This window comes from Neopelma chrysocephalum, unplaced genomic scaffold, assembly GCF_003984885.1.
Source record: "Neopelma chrysocephalum unplaced genomic scaffold, ASM398488v2 Primary Assembly neopelma1_65, whole genome shotgun sequence".
In the NCBI taxonomy this organism is placed as follows: Eukaryota; Metazoa; Chordata; class Aves; order Passeriformes; family Pipridae; genus Neopelma; species Neopelma chrysocephalum.
This window is the reverse complement of record NW_020897722.1, coordinates 4,346,593-4,370,226: the sequence shown is the minus strand read 5'-3', so window position 1 is coordinate 4,370,226 and position 23,634 is coordinate 4,346,593. Positions and strand designations below refer to the sequence as shown.

The following is a 23,634-nucleotide window of genomic DNA, read 5'->3' as shown; positions in this document are numbered from 1 at the left end:
ATTAAAAATGAAAAACTGCATCGATTTAGATGGAGTACGACAGTTTCAAAGTAATGGGTGTACAAAGATTTATTTTGAACTCATGAAGCTTATTTTCATTAATGATCCAACTCTGTTTATTAGGAGCGTGTGATATAAATACTTTATAATCTTATCCCTGACGACACCTTCAGAATAGAAGAGGAGATTGCTCTTTTTATTTGCATGGGTATTTTTGTTTGGGTCTGTCTGTCTGTGAAAAGTCTCTCTTGATTCACTTTCAAAGGTGTCACCAAGGGGTGAACTGCAAAGTGGACACCTGATCTCAGGTGGCTGGTGCTCCGTAGATGGAGCAGCCGTGGTTGTTGGATTTATCCCGTAGGTCTGTGGGTGATAGTTGGTGTCTGAGGGCACAGTGGCATTACAAAAAGCATGTTTGAGTTAAATAGATCAGAAGGGAAATGTGGAAGCACTGAGGCAGTGTTCTTTCACTGAACAATGAGGAGAAAATGTACTTTTGAGTGGTTTCTTGATACAGGTTTTCAAATTGTATCAGCACGGGGACTTGGCAGCGAGATTCACAATCAGACCATCGTGAAATGAGTTGTGTTCCCCTGAGGGATGGAGGCGAGAAATGCGATCCAGCGGGGTTTGTATCCTACAGGATACACAAGGAGACGTAACCCGAACTTGTCATGTTTTCAAAAGTCATTTGTCAATGGGCTGATGCCACAAACTGAGTCCTCCAAGTGTGTTTTATGAAAGCGGGAGCTCGTGTGGGGCCTCCTGCAGCAGCTGCTGTGAAAACAATTCATTGGGAATCTACTCGGGTGAAATGTAATCATAAATTAAAAGAAATTGCTGCTGAGTCTCTCCTGTTTTAGGGGTTAAAGACCAGTTCTGCCAATGTATCGACCCCTTGAGCCAAAAACTACACCGAATTTCAAAACTTCTGCTCTTCTCTCCCTCTCTGCTTGTTGGGTACATTTTATAGTTGTTTACTGTAAGAAGATGAGGAACAACATACAGTTGTTGAGTTTTCAGAAACATTTGTAATTCCAGAGAATATACAAATAGTTCAACTTCTTTATCTTTCAGAATTTGGGAGGGTTTTGTGCTTCAGTAGTGTTTTATGGTTCCACTTCTCCTCTATAAAAAAGTACTTATGTTCTAAATGCGGTTGATAAAATCAAAAGATCGGTTTCACTTTTCAATCTCCTGAGAGAATTTAGAGCTCTCGAATTCTCTAGAGCAATTTAGAATAAATTTTCACCTTAAAAGTTTGCAGATTCCTTCCATTTTGGCTTCCAAATAGTGCATAGCTGCCAGAATATAATTAATTAATATTTCCTTGGAACCTCTGTGTGCACTAGAAGCACTCCTTAAAAGTAAAAGGCTGGAAATTGTGTGATGGCTGCCATGGATTTTGTAGTTTCTTTCTCTCATATATTGATATCCAATTTTAAGGCTCAATAAAACCTCTGTTACTGATGTGGATGCTCTTGTGACACATGAACAGTTGTTATCAGGCAGCAATTTGCAGTAAACAGTTGTAGTAAACCAAGGAATTCACCAAGATCTTTAAAAAGTCAGTATGGAAACTGGCTTCCATAAAAAGGAAGGCTCAGCTCAGAACAGCAGTTTGAGCTTTGTGAACTTCATACAAATACACTTTCACTGAATAGTGTTTATTGCTGCTTGCTGAGGTTATGTCAACACAGCAAATCAAATCCTTCACACTTTTGCCTTGTTTTAAAGAAAACATCATTTTCTCCAGGAATGGCTCTTTCAAGACTTTCAACTAGCAATGAAAAATAGGATTAATTACCTTGGAACACAGGCAGGTACCATTAGTCATGCAGTGCCCGGCAATCTGCTTTTGTGCTGGTTACTTCTGACTTTGCCTGAGATTCTTTCCCTCTGTGTAATTTGTATTTGTTTGGGTTTTCTGTTTTTTCCACCACTGGACATTCCGACAGTAATGCAGCAAAGATGGAATTTCTTATTTTTTTTTCCCCCAGAAGAATTCCAGGACGCTCAGTGGGAACCACACGCTGCTAAAATCAAACAAACACGGTGTTTTGTCCATTTAAGAAATACTGTGTGCATAAGATAGATTATAATAAATGCCTTGTTTATCTTAGCTGTTTTTCCTCTGCCAACTGTGCAGGCAGAGCTGCAAGGTAAAGGTCCCCCATCCATAGATTTAATTTTTCTGCAGTTCAAAGCTTTGTAAGTAAAAGCAACCATCTGTACAGGACAGCTGTTGAGATCCCTCTCTTACAAGCATTGTATTGGTGCCAAAGTGAAGCTTCTTGCCCTGATATCATTGTGCCCTCATTAAAAATAAGCAGCCCAAACCTATTCCATGTTATCCTTGAAACCCATTAAATGACACAGTAATTCCTGTTACAATAGTTTTCATTGGAGGTTTTTAATGGAGAACCTCAATGAAAAGGGTTCGGTGCATTCCCAGCCAAGGTATGGTTAGTAAGGATTTAGGCTTGTTTTTGACATTTAAATAATTTTATAAATGTTGGTTTTATCACTCAGGTCAACTAACCCTTCATTCATTCCATCTATGGGCAAATCATAGAATGACATAGTTCAAGCAGTTGGTTTTTCTTTTAATCTCCATGATATATTTGTCCTCTCTGTAAATTGTAGTCTGGAAAAGAAGAAATCTAGGAAATTAAAACAGAAAAAAAAATACAAGTATAAAGGCATGTACTTTCGTGAAAGAACAGGCTTTCAATATGTGAAAAAAACCTTGCCCAGGTATTATCAAAGTGAATAAAAATAGAACATGAACAATGTAAGAAAGCAAAGAATTGTTTTGAATATACTTGGCTGGTATTCATTTCAAAGGCACAAGAGTGAGGTTCAGATGCATTTAGGAATTTATAATGGAAATTCAGTTGCTTAATGTTGCAGATGATTTTCAAGCACCAAAGGGGAAAAAAAAAAGGCTAAGGCTATACATTTGATTTTCTCTTTTACAGTGCTTTTCTTATGTCCTTTTCTGTAGTATTCTTGCCTTCTCAGTATCTGTCTTTGAAATCAATTTCTGATGTCAGGAAAAAAGTTAAAGATGTTGGCAGTGGTTGTCACAGATCAGACTCAGATGTCTCATTAAACTGAGCAAAGAGAGAGTGCGAATCACCTTTAATTTTCAGATCGGTTGGTCTTCAGTGTTAAACTGAATGTGATTGATGCCTTGCAGAGTAATATGTGATAATATTTACTGAAACTTCTCTTAAATATTTGAAGATATATTTCTGTGTCTGCCTGGTAGGAATGATTTTGGTTTCCTGGGTTCTTCTTTCTTGGCTGATGGCCTCTGAAGTGAACTTTCAGAACAAATGTAGAACAAGTCAGGCATACCCCTGTTGTGTTGATGATATCAACTTGACAAATGTATTCTGAATTTTGCCTGCAGCCATTAAAATGGAAAGCGAAGTCGGAAGTGTTTTATGGGAGGTTTTTTTATTGCTTGTACCAGCAAGTATTGTACTGATTTTGTCAAAGGAAAACATAATTTTTATAAAGCACTTGCCCTACTGACTCCCAACTAGAACAATATATTTTAATCCATCATTGTGTTATTTTTACTGCTTCATTGTTTTATTTGCCATTATTGTACTTTTTCTGTTTACTTCTAAGCTGATATAAACTAAAGGCCAAAAGTCTAAACTAAATAAATATTGTCTTCATGCTAATTTGGGCTGACTGTTTATTAATAGAACTAGCTTTCTATATATAGAGAAGAGAAATCAGAGAGGCTGTTCTTGAACTTTGTTCACAGAATTGTGATGGTTTGGTTGTATACACAGAGGAGAAGGTCAGCTCTGGTCATGCTGTTTTGTCATGTATACTGTTTTTATTAATTTTATTTATTTTTGTAATAAATTGTGTTAGAGATACATTGTAAATAGGAACTAGAAGGAGAAAAGTCATCAACTTTTGCTAAATACAATGGGTTGGCAAAAAGCACATGTAGAGAAGTGTCATGTAATTTGACATATGATTCTTTAATACAGAAATAATAATTTTTGCTGTGAGGCTACTGGATTGGCCTTTGTCCAATAAATGTTTCCTGTAACCACGGAATACGTTAATTTAATGTGTTTGCACATTAAAACCACGTCCAAATAAGTACCTGTTGAGTACTGCTAAACAAAGACAAAAACAACTAATTTGCTTCTTAATGAACCAGCAATAATGCACCAACATTTCAGGCTCTTTACTCTGAAGGCAGACAGGGGTTCTGGCTGAAGGTGTTTTCAGAGATTCTCCTCCACAAAGAAGCCTTTTGAAATCCATGCTAGAGAAATACATTTTCATAAACTGCATCAATGAAAGTTCTGCATGTGAAAAATGTATGAATAGGAGTATTTATGTGATAGCCCCTTCAAATAATAACTGTAAGTAATTGGAATATGTCACAGAAGGTTCAATGATATTTGGGCCAAACTGCTCTCTCTTTTTTTTTTGGCAATTAATAGATTCATAAAATCACAGAATGGTTTGGGTTAGAAGGACCCTAAAGCTCATCCAGTTCCACCCCCTGCCATGGGCAGGGACACCTTCCACTAGCTCAGGTTGCTCCAAGCCCCATCCAAGAGGTCCATAACATGGGCTTTTTTTATTGGTTTTGTCTTATTCACACCATGATGGAGAGTAAAGGAGGGGAAGTGCTCAGAAGGCTGCCCTGTAACCTGACTGCTGGGATCACTTCAGTTCCTCTGTGCCAGGGTAGGTGTGTTTTACCCACAACAGAACCTGCACAATCAGGTTGGTTTGCAGCAACGTGTCAGAGTATCACTAAAGGATTACAACTGTGTTCTGCTTCAGTGACCTACTCCAAAATTAATTAATCTATAGAAATCTTTTGTCTGTTAAGCAAATAGCTACAGGCTTTCTTTTCTTTTATAAATCTTTGATACAGAAGAAACAATTTTCCAGGTGTTTCTAGAGGACTCTGTTTCTGCCATTTCCTTGTACAAGTTTGTTGTTAGAATTGGAATGTTTTTGCATGCGCTGTAGATAAGTGGTTTTGTTTTACAGCTTTAGTTTGGAACAACAGGATGTATACCTTGATATTTTTTGGCCCTGTATCTGAATATATGAGGAATTACACGTTCCAGTGTGTGAATCAGGAGAGGGAGAGCAGGAAGTATTATTTGTGAGGCTTAAACCTCAAATAGCGCAGGTTGTTTTCCAGCTGGGTTGGCATTAAGTGCCTGGTGGAAGGTGGAGTTGGTTTAGTTGATCTTTTCTCACCTATTGCTTCTCAAAAGGAGTCAGTGCTCCTGTTACACAAAGAACTGCTCTTTGTTTAAAAATAACTCGAAGCTGCCAGTCCTTTCAGAGAATGTAATTATTTCCTCTGGGGAAAATAACATACCTTATCTACTCAAAGAAAGCATTTAGGATGCCCTTTCCTGCTTTCTTTGTCCTGCAATAATCTACTTTTTTTAGGAGGAACATTTCTGCTGTCACCATTTTTCTCTGGGGCTGGGTGAAAATAATCTCAGTCTGTGCTGTCCTGTGATGCACTCCCTGTAAATATGGGTGATACGTCATCTGTATTTGTCCTTTTCTCCCACAGAGTTTAATAAAGGAAATTATTCTGATTAATAGCTTTTAGATTTAACAAACAACACTGTTTGGGGTTATACATCCATCTGGTCCAGTTTCTAAATTGTCAGCTTGATGATGTATGTGAACGTATAGAGCAGAAACAGATGACTGGAGGGACTGGTGAAATCCTGCCGAGAATTAAGCTGGCAGATTGTTTCCCCCAGTGAGCAATTTTATAAAACTTGTAAACCCGCCCAGGGCTTCCCTCTTCCAGGGTACAGGAGTGCTCATGACTGGGAGTTCTGGCTGATTCCACATTCCCTGTGAATGCACATCTTCACTGTTGTCAGGGGGTCCGGGTTCAGAGCTTTGCTCTCTGTTTGTTTCGTGCTGCTGAGCAGGATTGAGATAAGTAAATATCTGTATTTATTTCATTAGGCTCCAGCACAGGTGTTTCTGACTTGGATTGCGTGAGAGCAGGGTTATGACACAGTATAATAAGTCTCACATGCAGGTGTTGGGTAGTTTTCTTCTCTGACAGCCTGTGTGTTGTGCACCAGTGGGATGGGACTAAGCTTGATGCTGTATTTCTGCAAGGAGGCAGCACTCGGAGTTCTGTGTGAGATCCCTCGGGCAGTCGCTCACAGACTGTGTCCTGACCCACAGTTTGAAGCAGGACACAAAGGTTACGTGGGCAGAATTCCTACTTTTCAATTGGATAATATTTTCTCATCTGAAGACTTACACAAAACTCTATCAGACTCAAAACCAAGCTTTACACGAAGCAGTTGATCCACTTTCTCCTTTAACAATTTAGAAGAACCATTTATGTGAAGGGTAGCCTTTTGCCTGATTATTTTAGACAAAATACTCAAACTGGAGACAAACTCATGACCTTTTTTTTTGCACTGTCAGCCTCATTAAGGTATTAAGACTGTCCTGCAGGACATGCCTTAGTAGTAGACTAAGTGGTCTCTTTTTTTTTTTTTGCCTTAAAAATTTTGGTTAAATAAAATTTCATCTTTTCCCAAGGTTTGAGGGTAACTTTATAAATGGTCTTTTCTCGTTGACACAGACTCACCACTGGTTTTCAGTTCCTCTTTTTTGTTAATTATTTCTTAAACATGCTGACACCACTCATAGGTTGTAGGCACTGCTTTTTACTTCTGAGTATTGTCCAGAGTAACAGAGCTAATGGAGTAGAGCCTCCTTGTACTTAGTTGAATATTGTGATGATAGGACACAGAGGTGTCTTTTTATTTTCTAGTCAGATGAATTGCACTAAAATGTAGTAATTATAGGAATCACTTGCAAAGGATAACACTTCGAGTTTACATTCATTACCTTTTGTAACTTGAAAAAGCCCATCCTGATGACAGTTTTTAATACAAAAGGACTTTTTTGCCATTCTGTGAATTGGAAATGATATATAGTGCAATTATTACTTGTGTCCTGAGAAATCTATCCATACTAGAAGGAAAACAATTTTCCCTTCAATTTCAGTACATGATTATACATTCTGTATATATACATGCTTCTGATAATGGGTTTTAACCAATATTTTATTGATTTACTGTAGTTACATACAGAGTAATAGCTTTCAGTTCTTTGGGATTTCATAATTTTAACATAATGTCTTTTTTTTACAAATGGCACAAATGAATAACGAATATTAGTTGCACTGTGAGCTGTATATCTCTTCAAGATGTTCAGGTGCATTAGTACTGACTCTTAGAATGGTTTTTAACTGAGTGTTTCTTTTATTACAGCTCATAATGCAGTGAATGCAATCTTGAAGATGATTTATGATCAAAATTTTACTTGCACATCCTTTAAAATTTAAAGCACATTAACTGTAGCATGTTTGCAAACAATGAAGTAGTTAAAAACTGTGCTTTATTTTATTTTATCACCTATTAGTATGTTTAGATGGGAGTCCCATGTGCTGATCAGAGGGATATGGTAGTTTAGTAAAATATATTTGAGGTTTGGGAAGTGCAATTCATTGCTCCTCTACCCTGTAGGATACAGAGATTTAATATAATAGTTCTGTACACAGAACAATCTGCTGCTGATTGCTTCAGGCCTTGATATTAAAAGCAAACCCCCCCCCCAAATCAGCCCCAAACAAAACCCAAACTCAAAAAAAAAAAAACCCACAAACCCTAAACCTAAAAAACCCAAACAAGAAGAAAATCTTTCGCTCCTTAATAAAGTTATGATGTTATTTTCCGAACACTGTTTAAGTTCCCTGTCTGCCTAACTGGGGTTTAACCCTGTCTGACTTACAAATAAATCTTTTATTTTTCCTTTACATATGCTTTTGATGTATGTCATCCATCAATGTTAGCAAGAACAGTAAATGCATTGATCTATTGCTACACTTGACAAGTTAAATAACACTTTGTGTAAGAAGTATTGATTTATAAAATCCAGTACATGTAATTAACATTAGAACTGTCAAAAGTTGAAAACAGTATTAACTTGCTGCTTATTTATAACCCAAAGAAAATTAAATAAAATTTCCAGATTAATCAACTAACTCCTTTTTTTTGCCTTCAGATATGTCAAGCTCAGTTATGTTTTCTAGAATAGTGATATGTTTCTTTCAATTTTGACAAGAAGAAATCATATGTTTCATTGGTATTGTGGGAAATAATTCTATAGTCTCTAGATCTGTGTATTATCCTTGAAGTGGTGAAAGAATTCCACTTGGATAGTTCTGAAAGGGTTTAGTGTCAGAGATGCAGAAATAAGTGATGATATTTGGGAAAATGAAGGGAGCCAATTTATGTGAGTTTTCCAGAGAGCCTTTGATCCGGCCCTTGGGGAGTGTCCACACAAATCCTTCAATGAGATCCTCTGAGAGCTCTGCAGGGATCTCTCTGTGCTCCTGTTTCTGGCCCAAGCACTCATCAGGTGCCTGTTCCAGAGTTTGCTGAAGATGAGGGGAATATTTCAGTTGAGTTCTGTGAACTTTGGATCGTGCTTTGTTTTAATTTCTGTCCTAGTCCAGCATCACACGGGATGTGAACAATCCTGTCTCTGCTCAGCCTGTGCTCACCACCCTCCAATTCAACAGCAACACTGAGCTCCTTTGAGCTGGGTTTGTTGAGGCAGGTATTATCCAATTTATAAACCTATTAACATTTTTCAAGTCTAAAGAGCAAAAAAAAAGAAAATTACAAGTTGCATTTAAGCAAAATAACAATAGCAGCAAGGAGTGGGCATTGCTTTTAACAAAGGTTTGTGCATGAATCATTTCCCCTCCAGTCCCCTTCATCAAAAGAGATGTGTTTATATCTTCTCTGGATATTCATGGCTGTTTTGCTGTTTAGAAATAATTATCTCCTTGAAATAATAAATAGGTGGCCTGACATGGCTTTCAAATCTGGCAGTGCCTTTGCTGTGGTTTTTTTTTTTTTCCTCTTGTTGCACTCGTGTTTCTGTTCTGGTACTTCCAGGCACTCCTAAGCTGTTTACCTTTTTGATTTCATTTATCTTCTACAACGTAACCAGCTGAGAATGGCTCTTTTACTGGAGATGAATGTGTGGAAAGCACATTTACGTTGTTATCTTTTCTGTTCTGTAGGGTTTCATCTTGCCTTCATCCTGGTGTCAGCTGGAATATTTAGCGGATATGTATATGTATATATAAAAATTGCTGGGTAGATATCGGTGTGATCAGACTGCTCTACAGTAGTTGGAGACTGGAGATTATGTAGCAGCAACAATAGCTTCCTTTGTGGTTAAAATAATGAAGGAAATCCTGCTATATTTGGATTCTCTTTGGGTAAGGCAGCGTTGCCTTCCACCCACTGTGGGCCGAGATTCAAACAGTAACAACTTATTTCCTTGCGAGCTCCGTGAGTCTCTGTAAACATCATAGATATGAAGAGAGTAGAAAAAGCACAGAGGTTGTGCTTTGATACCAAATTCAGCCCAGAGAGGTTGGAGGTTTAGTTTCGGTTTTGGTAGTTAATGGGTTCTCTTTCATTCGCCCGCTTTGTACGCGCCTTTTTCTCTCAGCGCATTTGTAACTTTAAGGGATCCTCATGAATATTAAAAAAAAAAAAAAAAATTCTGCTGCTCTTTCGGCTGCTGAACTACACTAAACACAGCTTAAGAACATTATCTCCAGCTTCTTGATTTTTGATCTTGCGGCAGGTAATAGCTTTAAACTGAAAGAGGGTAGATTTAGGTGGGATATTGGGAAGAAATCCTTCTCTGTGGGGGTGGGGAGGCCCCTGGCACAGGTTGCCCAGAGAAGCTGTGGCTGCCCCATCCCTGGAAGTGTCCGAGGCTGGGCTGGACACAGCTTGGAGCAACCTGGTCTGGTGGAAGGTGTCCCTGCCCATGGCAGGGGGGTGGAATGGGTTGATCTTTAAGGTCCCTTCCAACCCAGACCATTCTGTGATTCTACAATTTTCCAGGAATTCAAAACCCCATGAATAGTGATTGCCTTCTGATACACAACAAACCAATTTTTTTTTTGTCCTGACTGAACTGAATTATTACAGGAGGTCAGAAAGTGAGACTAAAACATGAGGTGTAGAAATTAAATGGGAAAAGGAAGCCTTAGTGGGACTTTAGGTTAATACATTAGGAGCTGCTCGAGGCTCCGTTAAAATTATATCAGCTCATTATTTTTTTTCTCCTTGGCTGGTCTGCTAAAGAAATCAATTCTAAGAAAAGAATGATACAATTGCATGTGGGAAAATCTTTCTCGGTGTATTTGGGGATAACTGAGAGAGTTTTATGTTGAATTTTAATGGAGTCATGTTACCAACCACTGTCTTTTTTTTTTTTTCCTATCAGAATTCAGGTCCTATAGAAACTCCTCTGTGGTTCTGTGGGCCCTCCTCCTTTCAGTTCTGAGTGTTTCTAATAAAACTTGAGAAATCTTTTCTTAAAAGGGAGTTCTTCAAGAAGTGATCCTGTAGTGAATGGATGGTCTTTAAAGAGGTGGCAGTGTTAGGGAGTAGATTTTCTGAATGCAAAGAATAGTTTATATTTAAGGAGTTTTAAGCAGTTGGTAATAGTAAGATTTTTTATCATGAAAAAACCTGCTCTAGCTTTTTTCTGTCGTCTCAGCGTAGCATGCAAATGTATTTTTGTAGTTCATCCAAGGCTGTTTGTAGGGAAAAATGGAAGAAGATTAAGAGAGATAACAGGGACTGTTTGGGCCTCACAATAGAGAAGAAAGGTTGGAAATATTAAAACAGGTTTTCCTGTAGCAAGTCACTTTGTGGTGTTTATCTTAGAATTGTAGAAGTTTCTGAGGGAACGAATTGGGTTGTTTGTTCTTTTCAGCAATTCTGTGTGCTAGCCAAGATTTGGGAAAAACATTTGATCTCTGTTTGCATCAAGAAATGAGGAGCATAGAAGCCAACTGGAATCTGCAGTGCCATTTAGGTAATCCTGAAATAGAGAAGTGATACTTCCATTAAAAAAAAAGAGAGTTTTTAATTAAATCTACTTAACTATCAGTGTGAAACACTCATTCTGACCGCTTGGGACTCCTATTCTATTGAATTGTGGAAAGCTAATCATAACTATACATTACAGAATATTTAGTTTGCCTCTTGGGACAGAGTGCAACAGGTTTGCAATCTTTAGTTCAATATTTCTTCCATCCAAATCAAATATATGATTGGCAATTACCCAATAACTAACTTGACAATTAGTTATGTGACCTGTTCAAGGCAAAAAAAAAAAGTTACCCATTGAAATCTTGTCTCCCTGTGACTGTGCATTTAAAAGAAATAAATGTCACTTAGTCTAGAAATATGTAGGCTTCCTCACAGAACTTGCTGAGTCCTAAAACAATTTAATTCCATCCCCAATTAAACCTTTAAAAGCACTATCCATCAACCTCAGCTGATACTGTATTTGCATTCAGGGATTATAATAGAGGTATCCAAAATGCAGGTTATCTTTTTTATCTATAGCAGGACAAAAATGGGTTGTGTGGGTTCATTTACTTGACATATGAAATTGAGGAAGAAAGACTGATTTAAATACAGTTGCTTCAGTACTCTTCCAATATAAAATCAGATACCATCTTTGATAAAAGTTCAGGAAATCCATTTTAAGGGAATACTTTATACCATTGTGTGAAAATTCTTAGCTGCAGCAGTATATTTGAAAAATAACCTGATATTTTAATGAAATATTCACCATGATGCATCAGTCCTTTCCAATCGAGGTTTAGAATGAGGTAGTAAAATGCAATTTAAATTTAATTGTTGTACTTGGTGATTTATGTCACACTTCCAACCACGAAAATTTGAATCTCAAAGATCCAATATTTTGGGTGAAATAGACTTCCTGCAAATCAATACAGTTAAAGTGACTGAATGCTCTAATGTATGTTTGACATTGTTGACAGTTTATGAATAGATCATATACTAACTTTCACAGCATCTCACCAATGCATTTTAGAAGGTTTGAATTCAAAAGAAGATTGACTCAAATATATCTGAGTTCAATCTGACTTTCTGGTACATTTCCCAAGATTTACTGTGTAATAATTCCAAATTCATATGTCATAGAAGCTATTGAAGTTCATTTCCACGAGAGAATACAACTTGCATCCAGAGGTAGCACATTGTATGAGTGTGTATCAGAAACTGAGGCAGTAAGATTAAAAGACTGAGATAGCAAGATTAAAAAGACCCTTTTGAAAAGGAAATAGAGAAAAATCTTTTCCATATCTGAGTCGGGAATAAGAAGAAAATGGTCCTGATTCCCCAGAAAGTTGCAGTTGGTGGCTGTCAGTCAGCACAGAGCAGCTTGTGCTCAGCTGGGTGTGCTTGTGAGTACCACAGCTGAACCTGAACCTGGCCTTCATGGGGTTTTGTTGTCCATAGTTGTACCTGTTTTCTTTGGATTACTGAAAAGATTTTTCCTGCCTTTAGTCTGGGTTTCCTGACTCTAGTTGCCTTTTTAATTTAACTTCACTTTTGTATTCCGCGTTCAATCCCCTTGATGGGCCTTTGGAAATACTCTTTTCCTGGCAGTCATTAACCCGCCTGAAGATGGCTCACATCTCTCTTCCTGGCAAATACTGAGAGCAAAAGCATTTCTGTGTTGTTGATCTTCTCCTGGGCTGATTGTTCAACCTCTGCCTCGTTTTCCTGGAAAATTCCTCAGAGATAATTTGGTTCTTTATTTTCCTGTGTTAGTTGATTGTATTTTAGACATGTAATTGTAGAAAGAGTGACGTGCATCATGCTTTGACTAGGGATTAATAAGCTAAAGTCAACAGAGGTGTGTTACTTAATAAACCAGTTGTGGGGGTTTTTTGGGTTTGAAAAACGTGTCACAGTTTTCAATATCATACCTGTTGGGTGAACTGAGTGATGGAAGGGCAGCTGCTCACATGGTATCTTTTAGTGATTGAACTGTATTTGCCCTGAACTGCTAGTTTATGTGCAGGTTAATCTACTTTATTAGTCAATATTGGCTCACCTAAAAATGACTTAAAAGTAGAGATACATAACCAAGACAAACAGCAGTGGCAGTGGACCCTTGGCACTCACTGTGTTTTCTTCCTCTGAGTGTTCAGGAGCATGGGAACTGATTTTCTCAAGATGTGAACACGTGATTTGGCCTGTACCTGTTGGTATCCAACATCTCTGGAGAAAAAAAATGCTGAGGTTTTAAGAGGGTAGTTGCAGTGGGTTTTACTGATGAAGGTGATGTGGTTCTTCTCTGGAGTACAGTAACTTTCCTGTTCTCTGTAGGATAGAGGTTCTCAAGATCAAATTGTGCCTTTAATTAAAATGTATTTATTCCTGAGGGATAGGACCACGTGACTGCTTTCATGATCTTGTAATACCTTGTAGTAACTGAAAGATCTGTTTAATCTGACTTTGCTTTATGTATTTTACAAATGTAGGCTTTTAAAGGGCTGAGAATCATTAATTGTAATTTGTTTCTTGGAGGGTATGTTTGAGGTCCCTGAGTTGGTGCTCTCCTCATTCTCTGAAGTCACGTTCACTCACACCATCCTTATGAGATTTAGGTTCCCTTGGTTGTCTAATGAGTATCTTGGAAGTTTTGTTGTCATTCCATTCAGTACAAAGCTGTACAATCAGAGGGCTTTTTCCTCTTTTCTCTATTTGTAAGTTTGTGTCTGAACATGATTTTCAGGGAGGATGGAGTACGAGGGAGCTTTCAGCTGTTCTGTGGTGCATCTCGTCTGCTAGGGCTGAGGACAAGCCCAAAGCAGGTGACAATTGCAGACAGCACCATTTTGTATTGAACTGTCAGCATGAATCCAAGCAAAAGTGTCTGTGCATTGTTGAATTAAGTCTTGAAACTATATTTTGAGATAAAATCCATCTAAGATTTGCATGTACCGAAGAAACTAGATGGGCTGCCCTGGCAGTATAATGAGACTCTTGCAGTTCAGTGATACACAAAAGCAAGGGAGACATGTTGTGGAGCAAATTTCCAGATAATTTTGGCTATATTCAATCCTGTTTTTTCTTGAGATTTACATAAAAATAAACTGCATCATCCTTTTAAGGATACAGGTCAGGATGTTGGCGAGTTTGGTAAGCAGACTTAATGAAAATTAATTATTGGAGCTGTGTGTGCACATGTGCCAACAGATTGGCACCTTATCCCTTTACTCCTTCTTGCAACCCAGAGAATTTTTTAATTACTATTACTTTTATTTTTAAATCACCATTGCTGAAGAGCCAGAAGAGGCTGGAAGTATTACACATGTAGCATTTCGAAAAAGCATGAATGCTTACCTTTTTTTTTTGGTAGGTAGAAAAGGATCCTAGCTAGGAATATTCATTGCAGTATTTTGTTATATTTGCTTCTAGTACTCAGATAGGCTTTTTGTTAGTGTTTTACTGCATTCTTAAAGAGGGTAACAACAGAGATGCTTTCCTGGCTCCAAAAACATTGGTTGGCCAAGGTTGGCCTTGTGGTGAGCCCTTGCTGTTGTTAATTCCTGAGTGCAGGTATCTCACCCCTATTAACTGACCCCCTGCATCTTCCATCCCTCAGCCAGTTATTTCTCTCCTACAGTTTCCTTTCTGAGATGGCTTCTGTTTTTCCTGCCAATTTTCCTGTTTGCCTGAGATGCTCTATAACAACCAAACTTGTCCTTGCAGGTCCAATTTAAAATTTTGCTTTCCATTCCAGCCTAAAGATATAAATAAAGCTCAAGGGTGCAGCAGTGGTGTGATGGTGAGCCTGAGGTGTGAGCTGCAGAAATGCCCAAGTCATCAAAGCTTCTCTGCGTGGAGTCTTTGCTCCCTATTTTATTTTCATTTCTGCTTTCAGTGAATATTTAGTGAGCTCTGATTACATAATTGAATTTGATAAACTGATGGTATGTGATTGATGAGAAAGTCAGGAATAAAAGATTAGAAGATAAAATTACTTCAAGGGTTTAAGTAAATCTTCCAGAGAGCTGGGGTAATTTATAAAGCATGCTATACTCTTTATAAAAATAGTCCCCTAGGTCTATTAAATTTTAGCTTCTAACAGAACTGGATTGAATTTGGAGGATCATTTTCATGTAACACCAGCTTGATTGTGATGCTTTAAATAGGAGATGGCTCTGAGTGGGCTGCAGTATCACTGGGTTTGGAATATTTGAGTAGGAAATGTAGGACTCAGTGACAGACCTGTGGGCAGCAGTCTTTGTCTTCCAAATAAATCGTTGTTTTTTCTTGGAAAGACCTAAGTTAGAAGGAGTAAGTGGATAATTCAGAGTGAAGTAATGAAGGAGGTTATGCTGCTGAGTCTGTAAATCACTGAAAACCAGGATCAACAAATGACTCGGGCAGGGGTTTATAGAGCAGACACCAGTTTCACGGTGATCTCCTTCAATGACTCAACTTTCTTCAGGGAGGAATAGTTTAGGAAGCTCATTCCATGAGCAGGTAAATGTTGTTCTCAGGGGACTTGGCACTAATGATTTCCATGTACCAGTTGGTCTCTGTTACAAACCCTTCCCCTGAATACCAGCACTGCTCCCAGCTGCTGCCTTTCCATCTCCAGAGGAAGCCTGACACCTTTAATCTTTTAAGGGTAGAATGTCTGTCTTGGAACTCTCTTGTGAGACTCCCCAAAATATCTGTGAAGCCTTTGACAAGGTTTAACATTTTCTCACTTGTTTAGAAATAGCTTTACAAAAATTTGCTCTTCGCTCTGGATAAAATAACTGCATTTCACATGAACATCCTCTGGCTCCAGCTTAAATTTTAATTTATAACGTTTAAGATATTGGTTGATTTTACTGGTTAGGAGAAAATGAGAGTTGAGATAAGATGACTCCACAATAATTGCAGTCATTAAAACAAGAAGCTTTGCACAATATATTCTCAGTCATGTAATAGAGTGAAGAAGTGTAAAAACTATCCTTGGCTTGCCTGGGAATATCTGCTAGTTTGGAACTGTTCCGATTTTCTCATATGTTGAATTTTTGTATCTTCCTGTATAGCCAATTTAAAGAAGATATTGCTGATCTGCACTCGTCATATATCAGTTTGTTTGAAAAACAGGTTCTTTAAAGTGCTACAAATCAGAAAAGTCCCTTCCCTCAAAATGCAGTTTTTAATTCAGTTTGCAAGAACAGATTTTGTGTGATAGTTTCTAAGTATTGCTTTAGGATTATATGTGCTTTTTTTTTTTTTCCTGCGTAAATGGCTGCGTTTCTTAAGTTCTAAAAACTTAGGATGCAGTTTGTCAATACAAATAACCAGACGTGTAGGGAGCTGCTGTTTGATTTATGGTCAACTGCAGGAGATATTTTGGCGACAGTCAGCCTGGGGCTCCCTGACCACGCTCAGCTGGAGTCCAGCTGCTGCCCTGGGACATTGTCTGTGCTTCCATGTGCTCTGTGAAGTAATAAAAATTCCCTGATAAGAGGCCAAGTGAAAGATAAGGGCTCAGAGAAGTTGACATCACCAGGCTGGGCTGCAAACCCAGAACACCGGAGCCCCTGGAAAATCACCAACAGCCCTTGCCCTGAGCTCTTCTTGCCCAGTCCATGTGCTTGGTGCCTTGGGGCCATCACCTGTTAAAGATTACAGGGTGTGACCTCTGGATTCAAGAATTTCAGCCAGCCTTGAATAGTACATGAGGTCACTTCCCTATAAACTGTAAAAAAAAAATAAATCTTGAAGTCTTTAAATAGCAAGTATAAAAATGCCTAAGCTTATCTAAGATAAATTTTAAATGAAAGGTTAGCAGTTTAACTGAACCATTACTTGCACTGGGACAACATTTGTATATCTTGGGGTTTTTTGGTATTTTATATATAAAGTACACACCCTGCACTCTTAAAAGCAGATTTCAGTATCATCTGGTCATATTTTGGATTAAATCTCTGACTTTGAATATAACTTGTGAGTTTTATATATAGGCATAAACTCCCTGGAACTGTTTAAGGCCAGGTTGGATGGAGCTCTGAGCAACCTGGTCCAGTGGAAAGTGTCCCTGTCCATGGCAGAGGGTGGAACTGGATGATCTTTAAGATCCCTTCCAACCCAGGCTATTCTATTGTTCAATGTTAATTTTGGTTATAGAAGGTATTTGTACACTTCTAAGATTAAGCCTTTAGTTACGAGTAGAAATTTGACACATGAAGTGTGAAAAACTTCATCTTCCAGAGGTGACTGGGGTGGATCTCCAGCAGGTGTGGACTCAGAATAAATCTGTGTTTGAGTAGAGATTTGGCCATTTACTCATCAAGGATTTTGCTGCTTTGGAGTATTTTGAGTATCTGTGATACACAAGAGATTGAGACTACATGTGACCCTTGCATATTATTGAAGAACCCTAATTCAAAATCTGTTAGTGGCTTCAGGTAATATAATTTAACACATTTCGACTGGCAAGAATGTTGGAAAACACATTAAACTTGTGATTTTGTGAGGTGTTTTTTTTTCTAACTTCTTTTCCCTATCAAAATTCTTTATTTACCCTGAGACTTCTCCTGCTGTGATAATCATTTCTATCCAAGATTACTCTTCTGGTTTCTATTCAAGAAATGAAAAAAAAAAAAGCTTCGAGTGGATTTAATCCTCACAGAGGAGGGGGGGGGAAGCCAATAGGGCTGATCACTGCCTGCCACAGCAGACAATGCTGGAATTCTCATAGGGGTGAACACTAAACATGGACAAAAGCTTGTCTGAGTGGGCAAGGACTAAGGTTATAAAGATCTTGGGGATTCTGCCTCTGAAATAAAGCTTAGTTATGATGTATCAATGCAAGCCTGAACGGAATCGTGTTGTTTCTTATTTCACTATGTCCATTTTGAAAAGAAATGAGCTAAATATCAGTGGTGTATCCCCTGTTTTCTTCAGTAGCCTCCAAAGCCATTTTTCCCTTTGTGTTTCAGATGATGTTGCACCATACTTCAAGACAGAACCAGGCCTGCCCCAGATACACCTGGAAGGGAACCGGCTGGTCCTGACGTGCCTTGCCGAAGGCAGCTGGCCCTTGGAATTCAAGTGGTTACACAACGACAGCGAAATCACCTCCTACTCCAGTGAATATAAGTAAATGATCTATATAATCACCTTCTCTAAGTGTAATTGCAAAAAAAAAAACCTACCCAAAACAAATTCCACTCCCCCAGTTCCTCAGTACCTCAAGGAGCTTTGTAGAGGCAGACAGGTAGACATTGGTTTTTTTATTATGAAAGAACACTGGGTTTAGTAAACAGGTGAGATCTCTGTGAGAGAATCTCCTTTGCTAAGAGTGCTTAATGCTTCAAAACATAGGTCTTAACACAGAATTTTTGAGTACCAAAAATGCTTTTTGCTGGAGATGGAACCTTACCTGTATTTGTATAAAAAGGAGACATATTCCTCAGCTCAATGTTCCTCATGATGTGACTCCTCCTGGAGGGGAGCTGAGCTCAGTGGGACTGTTCTTTGCAGTCAGATCCAGAAGAATGTGGTCTGTCTTAAATTCCACACAAACCTTTCTGTTTCACTGCTAAGAATGCCAAAATTAAGCTGATAGTTTAACAAACTGTTCTTTAATGATTATGCACTTTTCCCCCGGGACCTCCCCGACTCCCTCCCCATCCCACAGACTTTCCATCAAACAGGAGAAAAACCATGGAGTGGCTTATCAGAGCTACATTTGTGCTGATAGGTAGCACATGACTGGCCAAGTATCAAAATGTCAAACAGCCAATTTTGTCTGCTTTTCTTTAATGTGGGAGTATTAACTGGGTCTTCTCTGTGCAGTTGGCAATTTTCGTAACTTTAGAGAATTTAATGTTTATGCAGCTTGCTTGTTGCTTTCAAATTTTGTAGAAATTACCTGGTGAATTCAGAAGTTATGAGGGGTGGGTTTGTGCCAAACAGAGCCCTTATATAACCTGGTACCTTTAGCAAACCGAGCTAAATACTGCATTTTGGGGATTACATGAGTTTAGGCAGAGAAAAGTTGTGCTCCATCATTATAGATAGAAATTACAGTAAAATTCAGTATAAAAATGCAGGTTATGATATGAAGTTATATATTGGTCCACGAGGTAGTCCATAATTACTTACCTTAAATATTTCCAAAATTGTAAGCTAATATTTTTTATATTATTTACATTTACTGAGCAAAGAGGAAAAAAGTCCCTTAAATGACTTTTTTAAACTTTTGGGGGTGATTTAGAACATTTAGCATAAAGTATTTACCAAATGCTTCCAACCACACATATAGTTATATGTGAGGTTTCCTAGAAGTGCAAGACTTTTGATTTAGGTGAGCCCACCTAGTCCTGTTTTCAAGCCTTGAGATGCCCTGCTACCTCAAAATGAGCCAGATGAACATATAGGGGAGATTTGTGAACACTTTCTGGAAAATAAAAAGAATCTCTAATAGCACAACAAATCACAGAATGTTTGAGCATCACTTTGTGTAAACGCCACTTGTTTTGATCAACAACAGCAGAGTCAGTTGTAGCTGCTCAGCAGAAGGAGCTGAAAACAGCTTTTAATGCATAAGGTGCTGAGAAAGTGGGATAAGAAATGGTGTGGGAGGACAAACAACATGAACATGGAATCAACAACAAGCAAAGGTTAGAACTCAAGCCTTGTAGATGTGCTTGTCACTGGGAGACTGACATTTCATGATATTAGGAGAAACCTGAATAAGAACGTGTGACATTTTGAAATAAGAGCAGAATGCCATGGTATTTCTTAACCAAGTGGACACCCTAATACAAAATGAGAATTTTACTGTGTATTGCAGTGTGAGTTAGGATCTTGGAACACCTTTGCCAAACTCTGTTTATACACACCTGCAATCAATCCTTTGTTTCTCATAATTGCATTTAATTTAGTCTAGTGAATGTCAGGTCATGATTCAAGCTATATTTAATAATTCTGCATTTTTTTATATTGTGCTTAGTTGTATTTCTAATTAAAACATCTGATGCAGAGGTGATTTAGAAGATAGGAAACTACTGGTTTATAATAATAAAACATTGATAGAAAATACTAATTTAGAAGTTGAAGCCCTACTGCTATTACTACACCACAGTCAGACATAAACCAAACAGGATTTTGATTATATAGAAATGCAAAGCTTTAAGCTTCCACAAAAAGATTATATGGCATAGGTGCATAAGGATGAATGAAAGCAAGGAAAAGATATGCTTAGACATAAAAATTCCAGTTGCAGAATTTAAACTTTGACCCCATAATAGTTTGCTCTGCAGTTCTCATGGGTAAATAGTCTGTTTAAATGCACGAATCTTCCTGAGTAAGTGACTTCTGCTGCAATTTGAATCATCAATCAAAGAGTTTTGGTAATTGATATTACTTAGTGAGCCTCGGTTAAAGTAATGTCTATATTGTAACAGGCTGAAAATATATTATTATAACACCCCAAGTGAGTAAAGAACTAATTGGAGTCTTTGCATTTTGACCTCAGTGACCCTGAATGAACAGCTTTTCTTTGTCTAACGAAGCTGATTATGTGCAAAGCCTGGCTCTTACAGTGACTGTGCATACACTGGGCTGGATTAAGAATTTATAAAACAACCTTATAAATTCTTTGTGATCTGAGATACACATAATGGAAACAAATCAGTGGTGCTGACTGCAGTGGCAATTCTGCTTATGTCTAGAAGTTAAGAGGCTTTAAAGTTCAGGCAGTGACCTTTTTCTTTTTTGGTTCCTCCCCCACCTTGTTTTCTTTCGAATTGAGTTTGGGACCAGGTGTATCTCCCATATTTGCTTTTGTGGCCTGAAATTTATATTAATTTAAGAAACTAAGATTAGGTCTCAGCAGCCATCTAATATTTCAAATTACTTTAAAGAATCTGATTACTCTATTTGTGTTTTTTAGCATTGGACACATTTTAATTTTATTCTGCATAAAAAAAGTGAGATCAGTTGATGCATAAGTCCCTTGTTAAAAAGTTTGAATAGATAATAAGTTACATGACTATCTAATAAAATACATTTGCTTTTAATTCTGTGTTCATAATTACGACTATTAAATCCTGTAGCCTATAGGTTTGCTTTTAACTCTTGGTGCATTTGAAATTCAAATGAGGGTTTAAATTTTAAATTAGGGAGGAAATATAAGTGTTAGTGCATTTCTCCTTGGGTGTCTGATAGCACTCCATCCTTAAACTGACTCCTGGCAGTGTGGTGATGGAGCATGTTCCGCTCTGCAAGGCTTCCCTCAGAGCTCCCTTTCCGCTTGTCGCTTTACATCTTTCCATAGAAACTTTCCAAGCACCAGTTTCTGGTTGGCTGTTCCACTCAAAATGAAGAAATTGTCGACTCTGACTTTCTAAAGTCCTTGCAGAGATCCCCAGAAACCTTAAGTAGCCTCCTGGCATCTATACAATGGGAAGATCTTCTTGCAAGTTGAGAGCGTAGACAAAAATAAAGCAAAATTATGTCTTGTCACTGGAGGAAATTGTATTAACTTTTGATATAAATTCATTGTGGGGAAGAAAGTCTTATTTTGAATTTAGAAAGCACTATTTATATCCCTTCTTGAAGATCAGAAAATAAGTAGAATGGGGAAAGCATAGCACAAAAAAGCAGTATTATGACTGTTGGGTCAATAAAAAAGTATATTTTAAAAAATAAGACACGTGAGGTGCATAAAGACTGTTTAAAATTGTAAACACAGAATCAGAAATTCCATTAATATTTATCTCTTGCCCAGGTTTGTAATTTTCAAGTTAGTCTCAAATAGCATAACCATATGTCCCATCTCTTTTTTTTCACTTTTGTTATTAAGTTCTTCTAATTTTGCTTCCCTTACCTGCACATTATACCCAGTAGGTCCACTGAGAATCCAACTGCTCAGTAGGTTGGGGCTCCCTTGGAATTTCCAAGATAGATGGCATTTTCAGTGTAAATTTTTAAAAGATTTTCATTTCTTCAGGCAACATGTTAAGAATGTTTCCTGCTGAAACATTAATAAGTCAGAAAAGAAAACCAAAGTAGGACACTTCTGATCTAATTGGTTTGTTTTGTCCTGGTGACAGCAAAACTAACTCTGCATTACTGTTTTAGTATAGATGAATACTCAAAAAAGAAGCCTTTAATTTTGGCTTTATTTAATAGAAAAGCCAATGCACTAAATGTTGGCCAAGTAGGACACTGAACCTTTATGAGAGGAAGAAAACCTGCTAAGCTATAAACTGTCTAGTAAAATGAATTGTACAAATTAATTTTCAATATTTACTTGCCAGAAAATTAAATTTATTTTTTTAATAATTATGTTTTACAAAGATCATCTGCCTGGCAGAGAAGGAAATTAATCTGATTGCTGCATTTGCTGTCACTTTGCTGCCAGGGTCTCCCAGGAATCCTAAAATTTGTCCATGGTGTTGGACTCTCTTTTAATTCCCCGTGTTTGGTTGTATGACCTATTTCCTATAGTGTATTCATTGCACCATGCAGTGATTAGAGCCTGCATTTATCACACCAGATTCTTCTACCTCCTTTGTTTTTCTGGTGTCTGATCCTGCTCAGATATTAAGCTCTGCATGTGGGTGTGTGCAGTGGATCTGAGTATAAGAAGAAATGTTTTCTTTTAGTGGAATTAAATTTTGAAGATTAAAATTCAGCAGTTTTCTTTTTCCTTATCTTTCCTAAAGACTTTCATTAATCCTACCGTAATGTCTCCTGAAGGTGACTGGGGGAATATGTGCTTTTGATTAATGTTTGTTTAATGCAGGATTATCTCTATTATTCATGTGTTTTATTCCCATTAAAACTGTGCCTATCAGCTCATTTTCATGTTGAGTAATCAGATGTAGCTGAAGGAGGAAGGTGAGCATTAGTGGACTAAGTGTCTGTTTAAGCACAGTGAAGGGCAGAACAAACACAACATACAGCACACGGTGTCATTTCCAAAATTCCTCTGAATTACAGTGGAATAATCACTTTTTTTTCATTGGACAGCTTTGATGTTCCTTGCAAGTCTTCCTAATACCCACATTTAGTTTGCAGTCTTCTTGTGCCTCCTCTGAACAAATTACCAGGCTGCTTTCACCAGCCTGAGGAATGATGGTGGAAAAAACTAAGGAAAAAATTTAAGTCTATATTTCAAGAGAATTTTTGGATAGACTTGGTATTTATCACATCCAGAACTTAAGATTGAAAGATATTTCATGCATTTTGTTTTGTTTGTTTTTTGGGTTTTTTGGGTTGTTTTTTTTAAAATCTTTGTATGACAGACAATATTGTGGCCAAAGACCAGAGATGATACGAGAATGCTGCTTGTCAGAAAAAAATACAATAAGTGTTTAAGGCAATGTGTAAAACAGGCAGAAGTGCACTATAATTCTGCATTTTGTCTTGCAGGTACATCATCCCAGCTCTGCAGAGGTCTGATGCTGGATTTTATCGGTGCATTGTACGGAACAGGATGGGGGCCCTGCTGCAGAGGAGATCTGAAGTCCAAGTGGCATGTACGTTGGAATGGAAGTTCTTCTGTGACTGATTCTTTCTGTGGGGAGAGAAACAACATACCAAGAACACTTGTTAGCCTGGAAAGTTATTAGATATCACATTTAACAAGTTTTTAAATTATTACATAACTAAAAGTTTCATA

General features: G+C 37.7%; 1 protein-coding gene across 2 annotated transcripts in view; it reads left to right on the top strand.

The window, feature by feature from the left end:
- SDK1 (sidekick cell adhesion molecule 1) overlaps positions 1-23,634 on the top strand; it is a 398,710-nt gene that overhangs the window by 91,380 nt on the left and 283,696 nt on the right. For both annotated transcript variants that reach the window (XM_027683614.1, XM_027683613.1), the window contains exons 2-3: positions 17,939-18,098; positions 23,385-23,491. In XM_027683614.1, the coding sequence (XP_027539415.1) occupies positions 17,939-18,098; positions 23,385-23,491 (267 nt within the window). The remainder of the gene's footprint in view (positions 1-17,938; positions 18,099-23,384; positions 23,492-23,634) is intronic.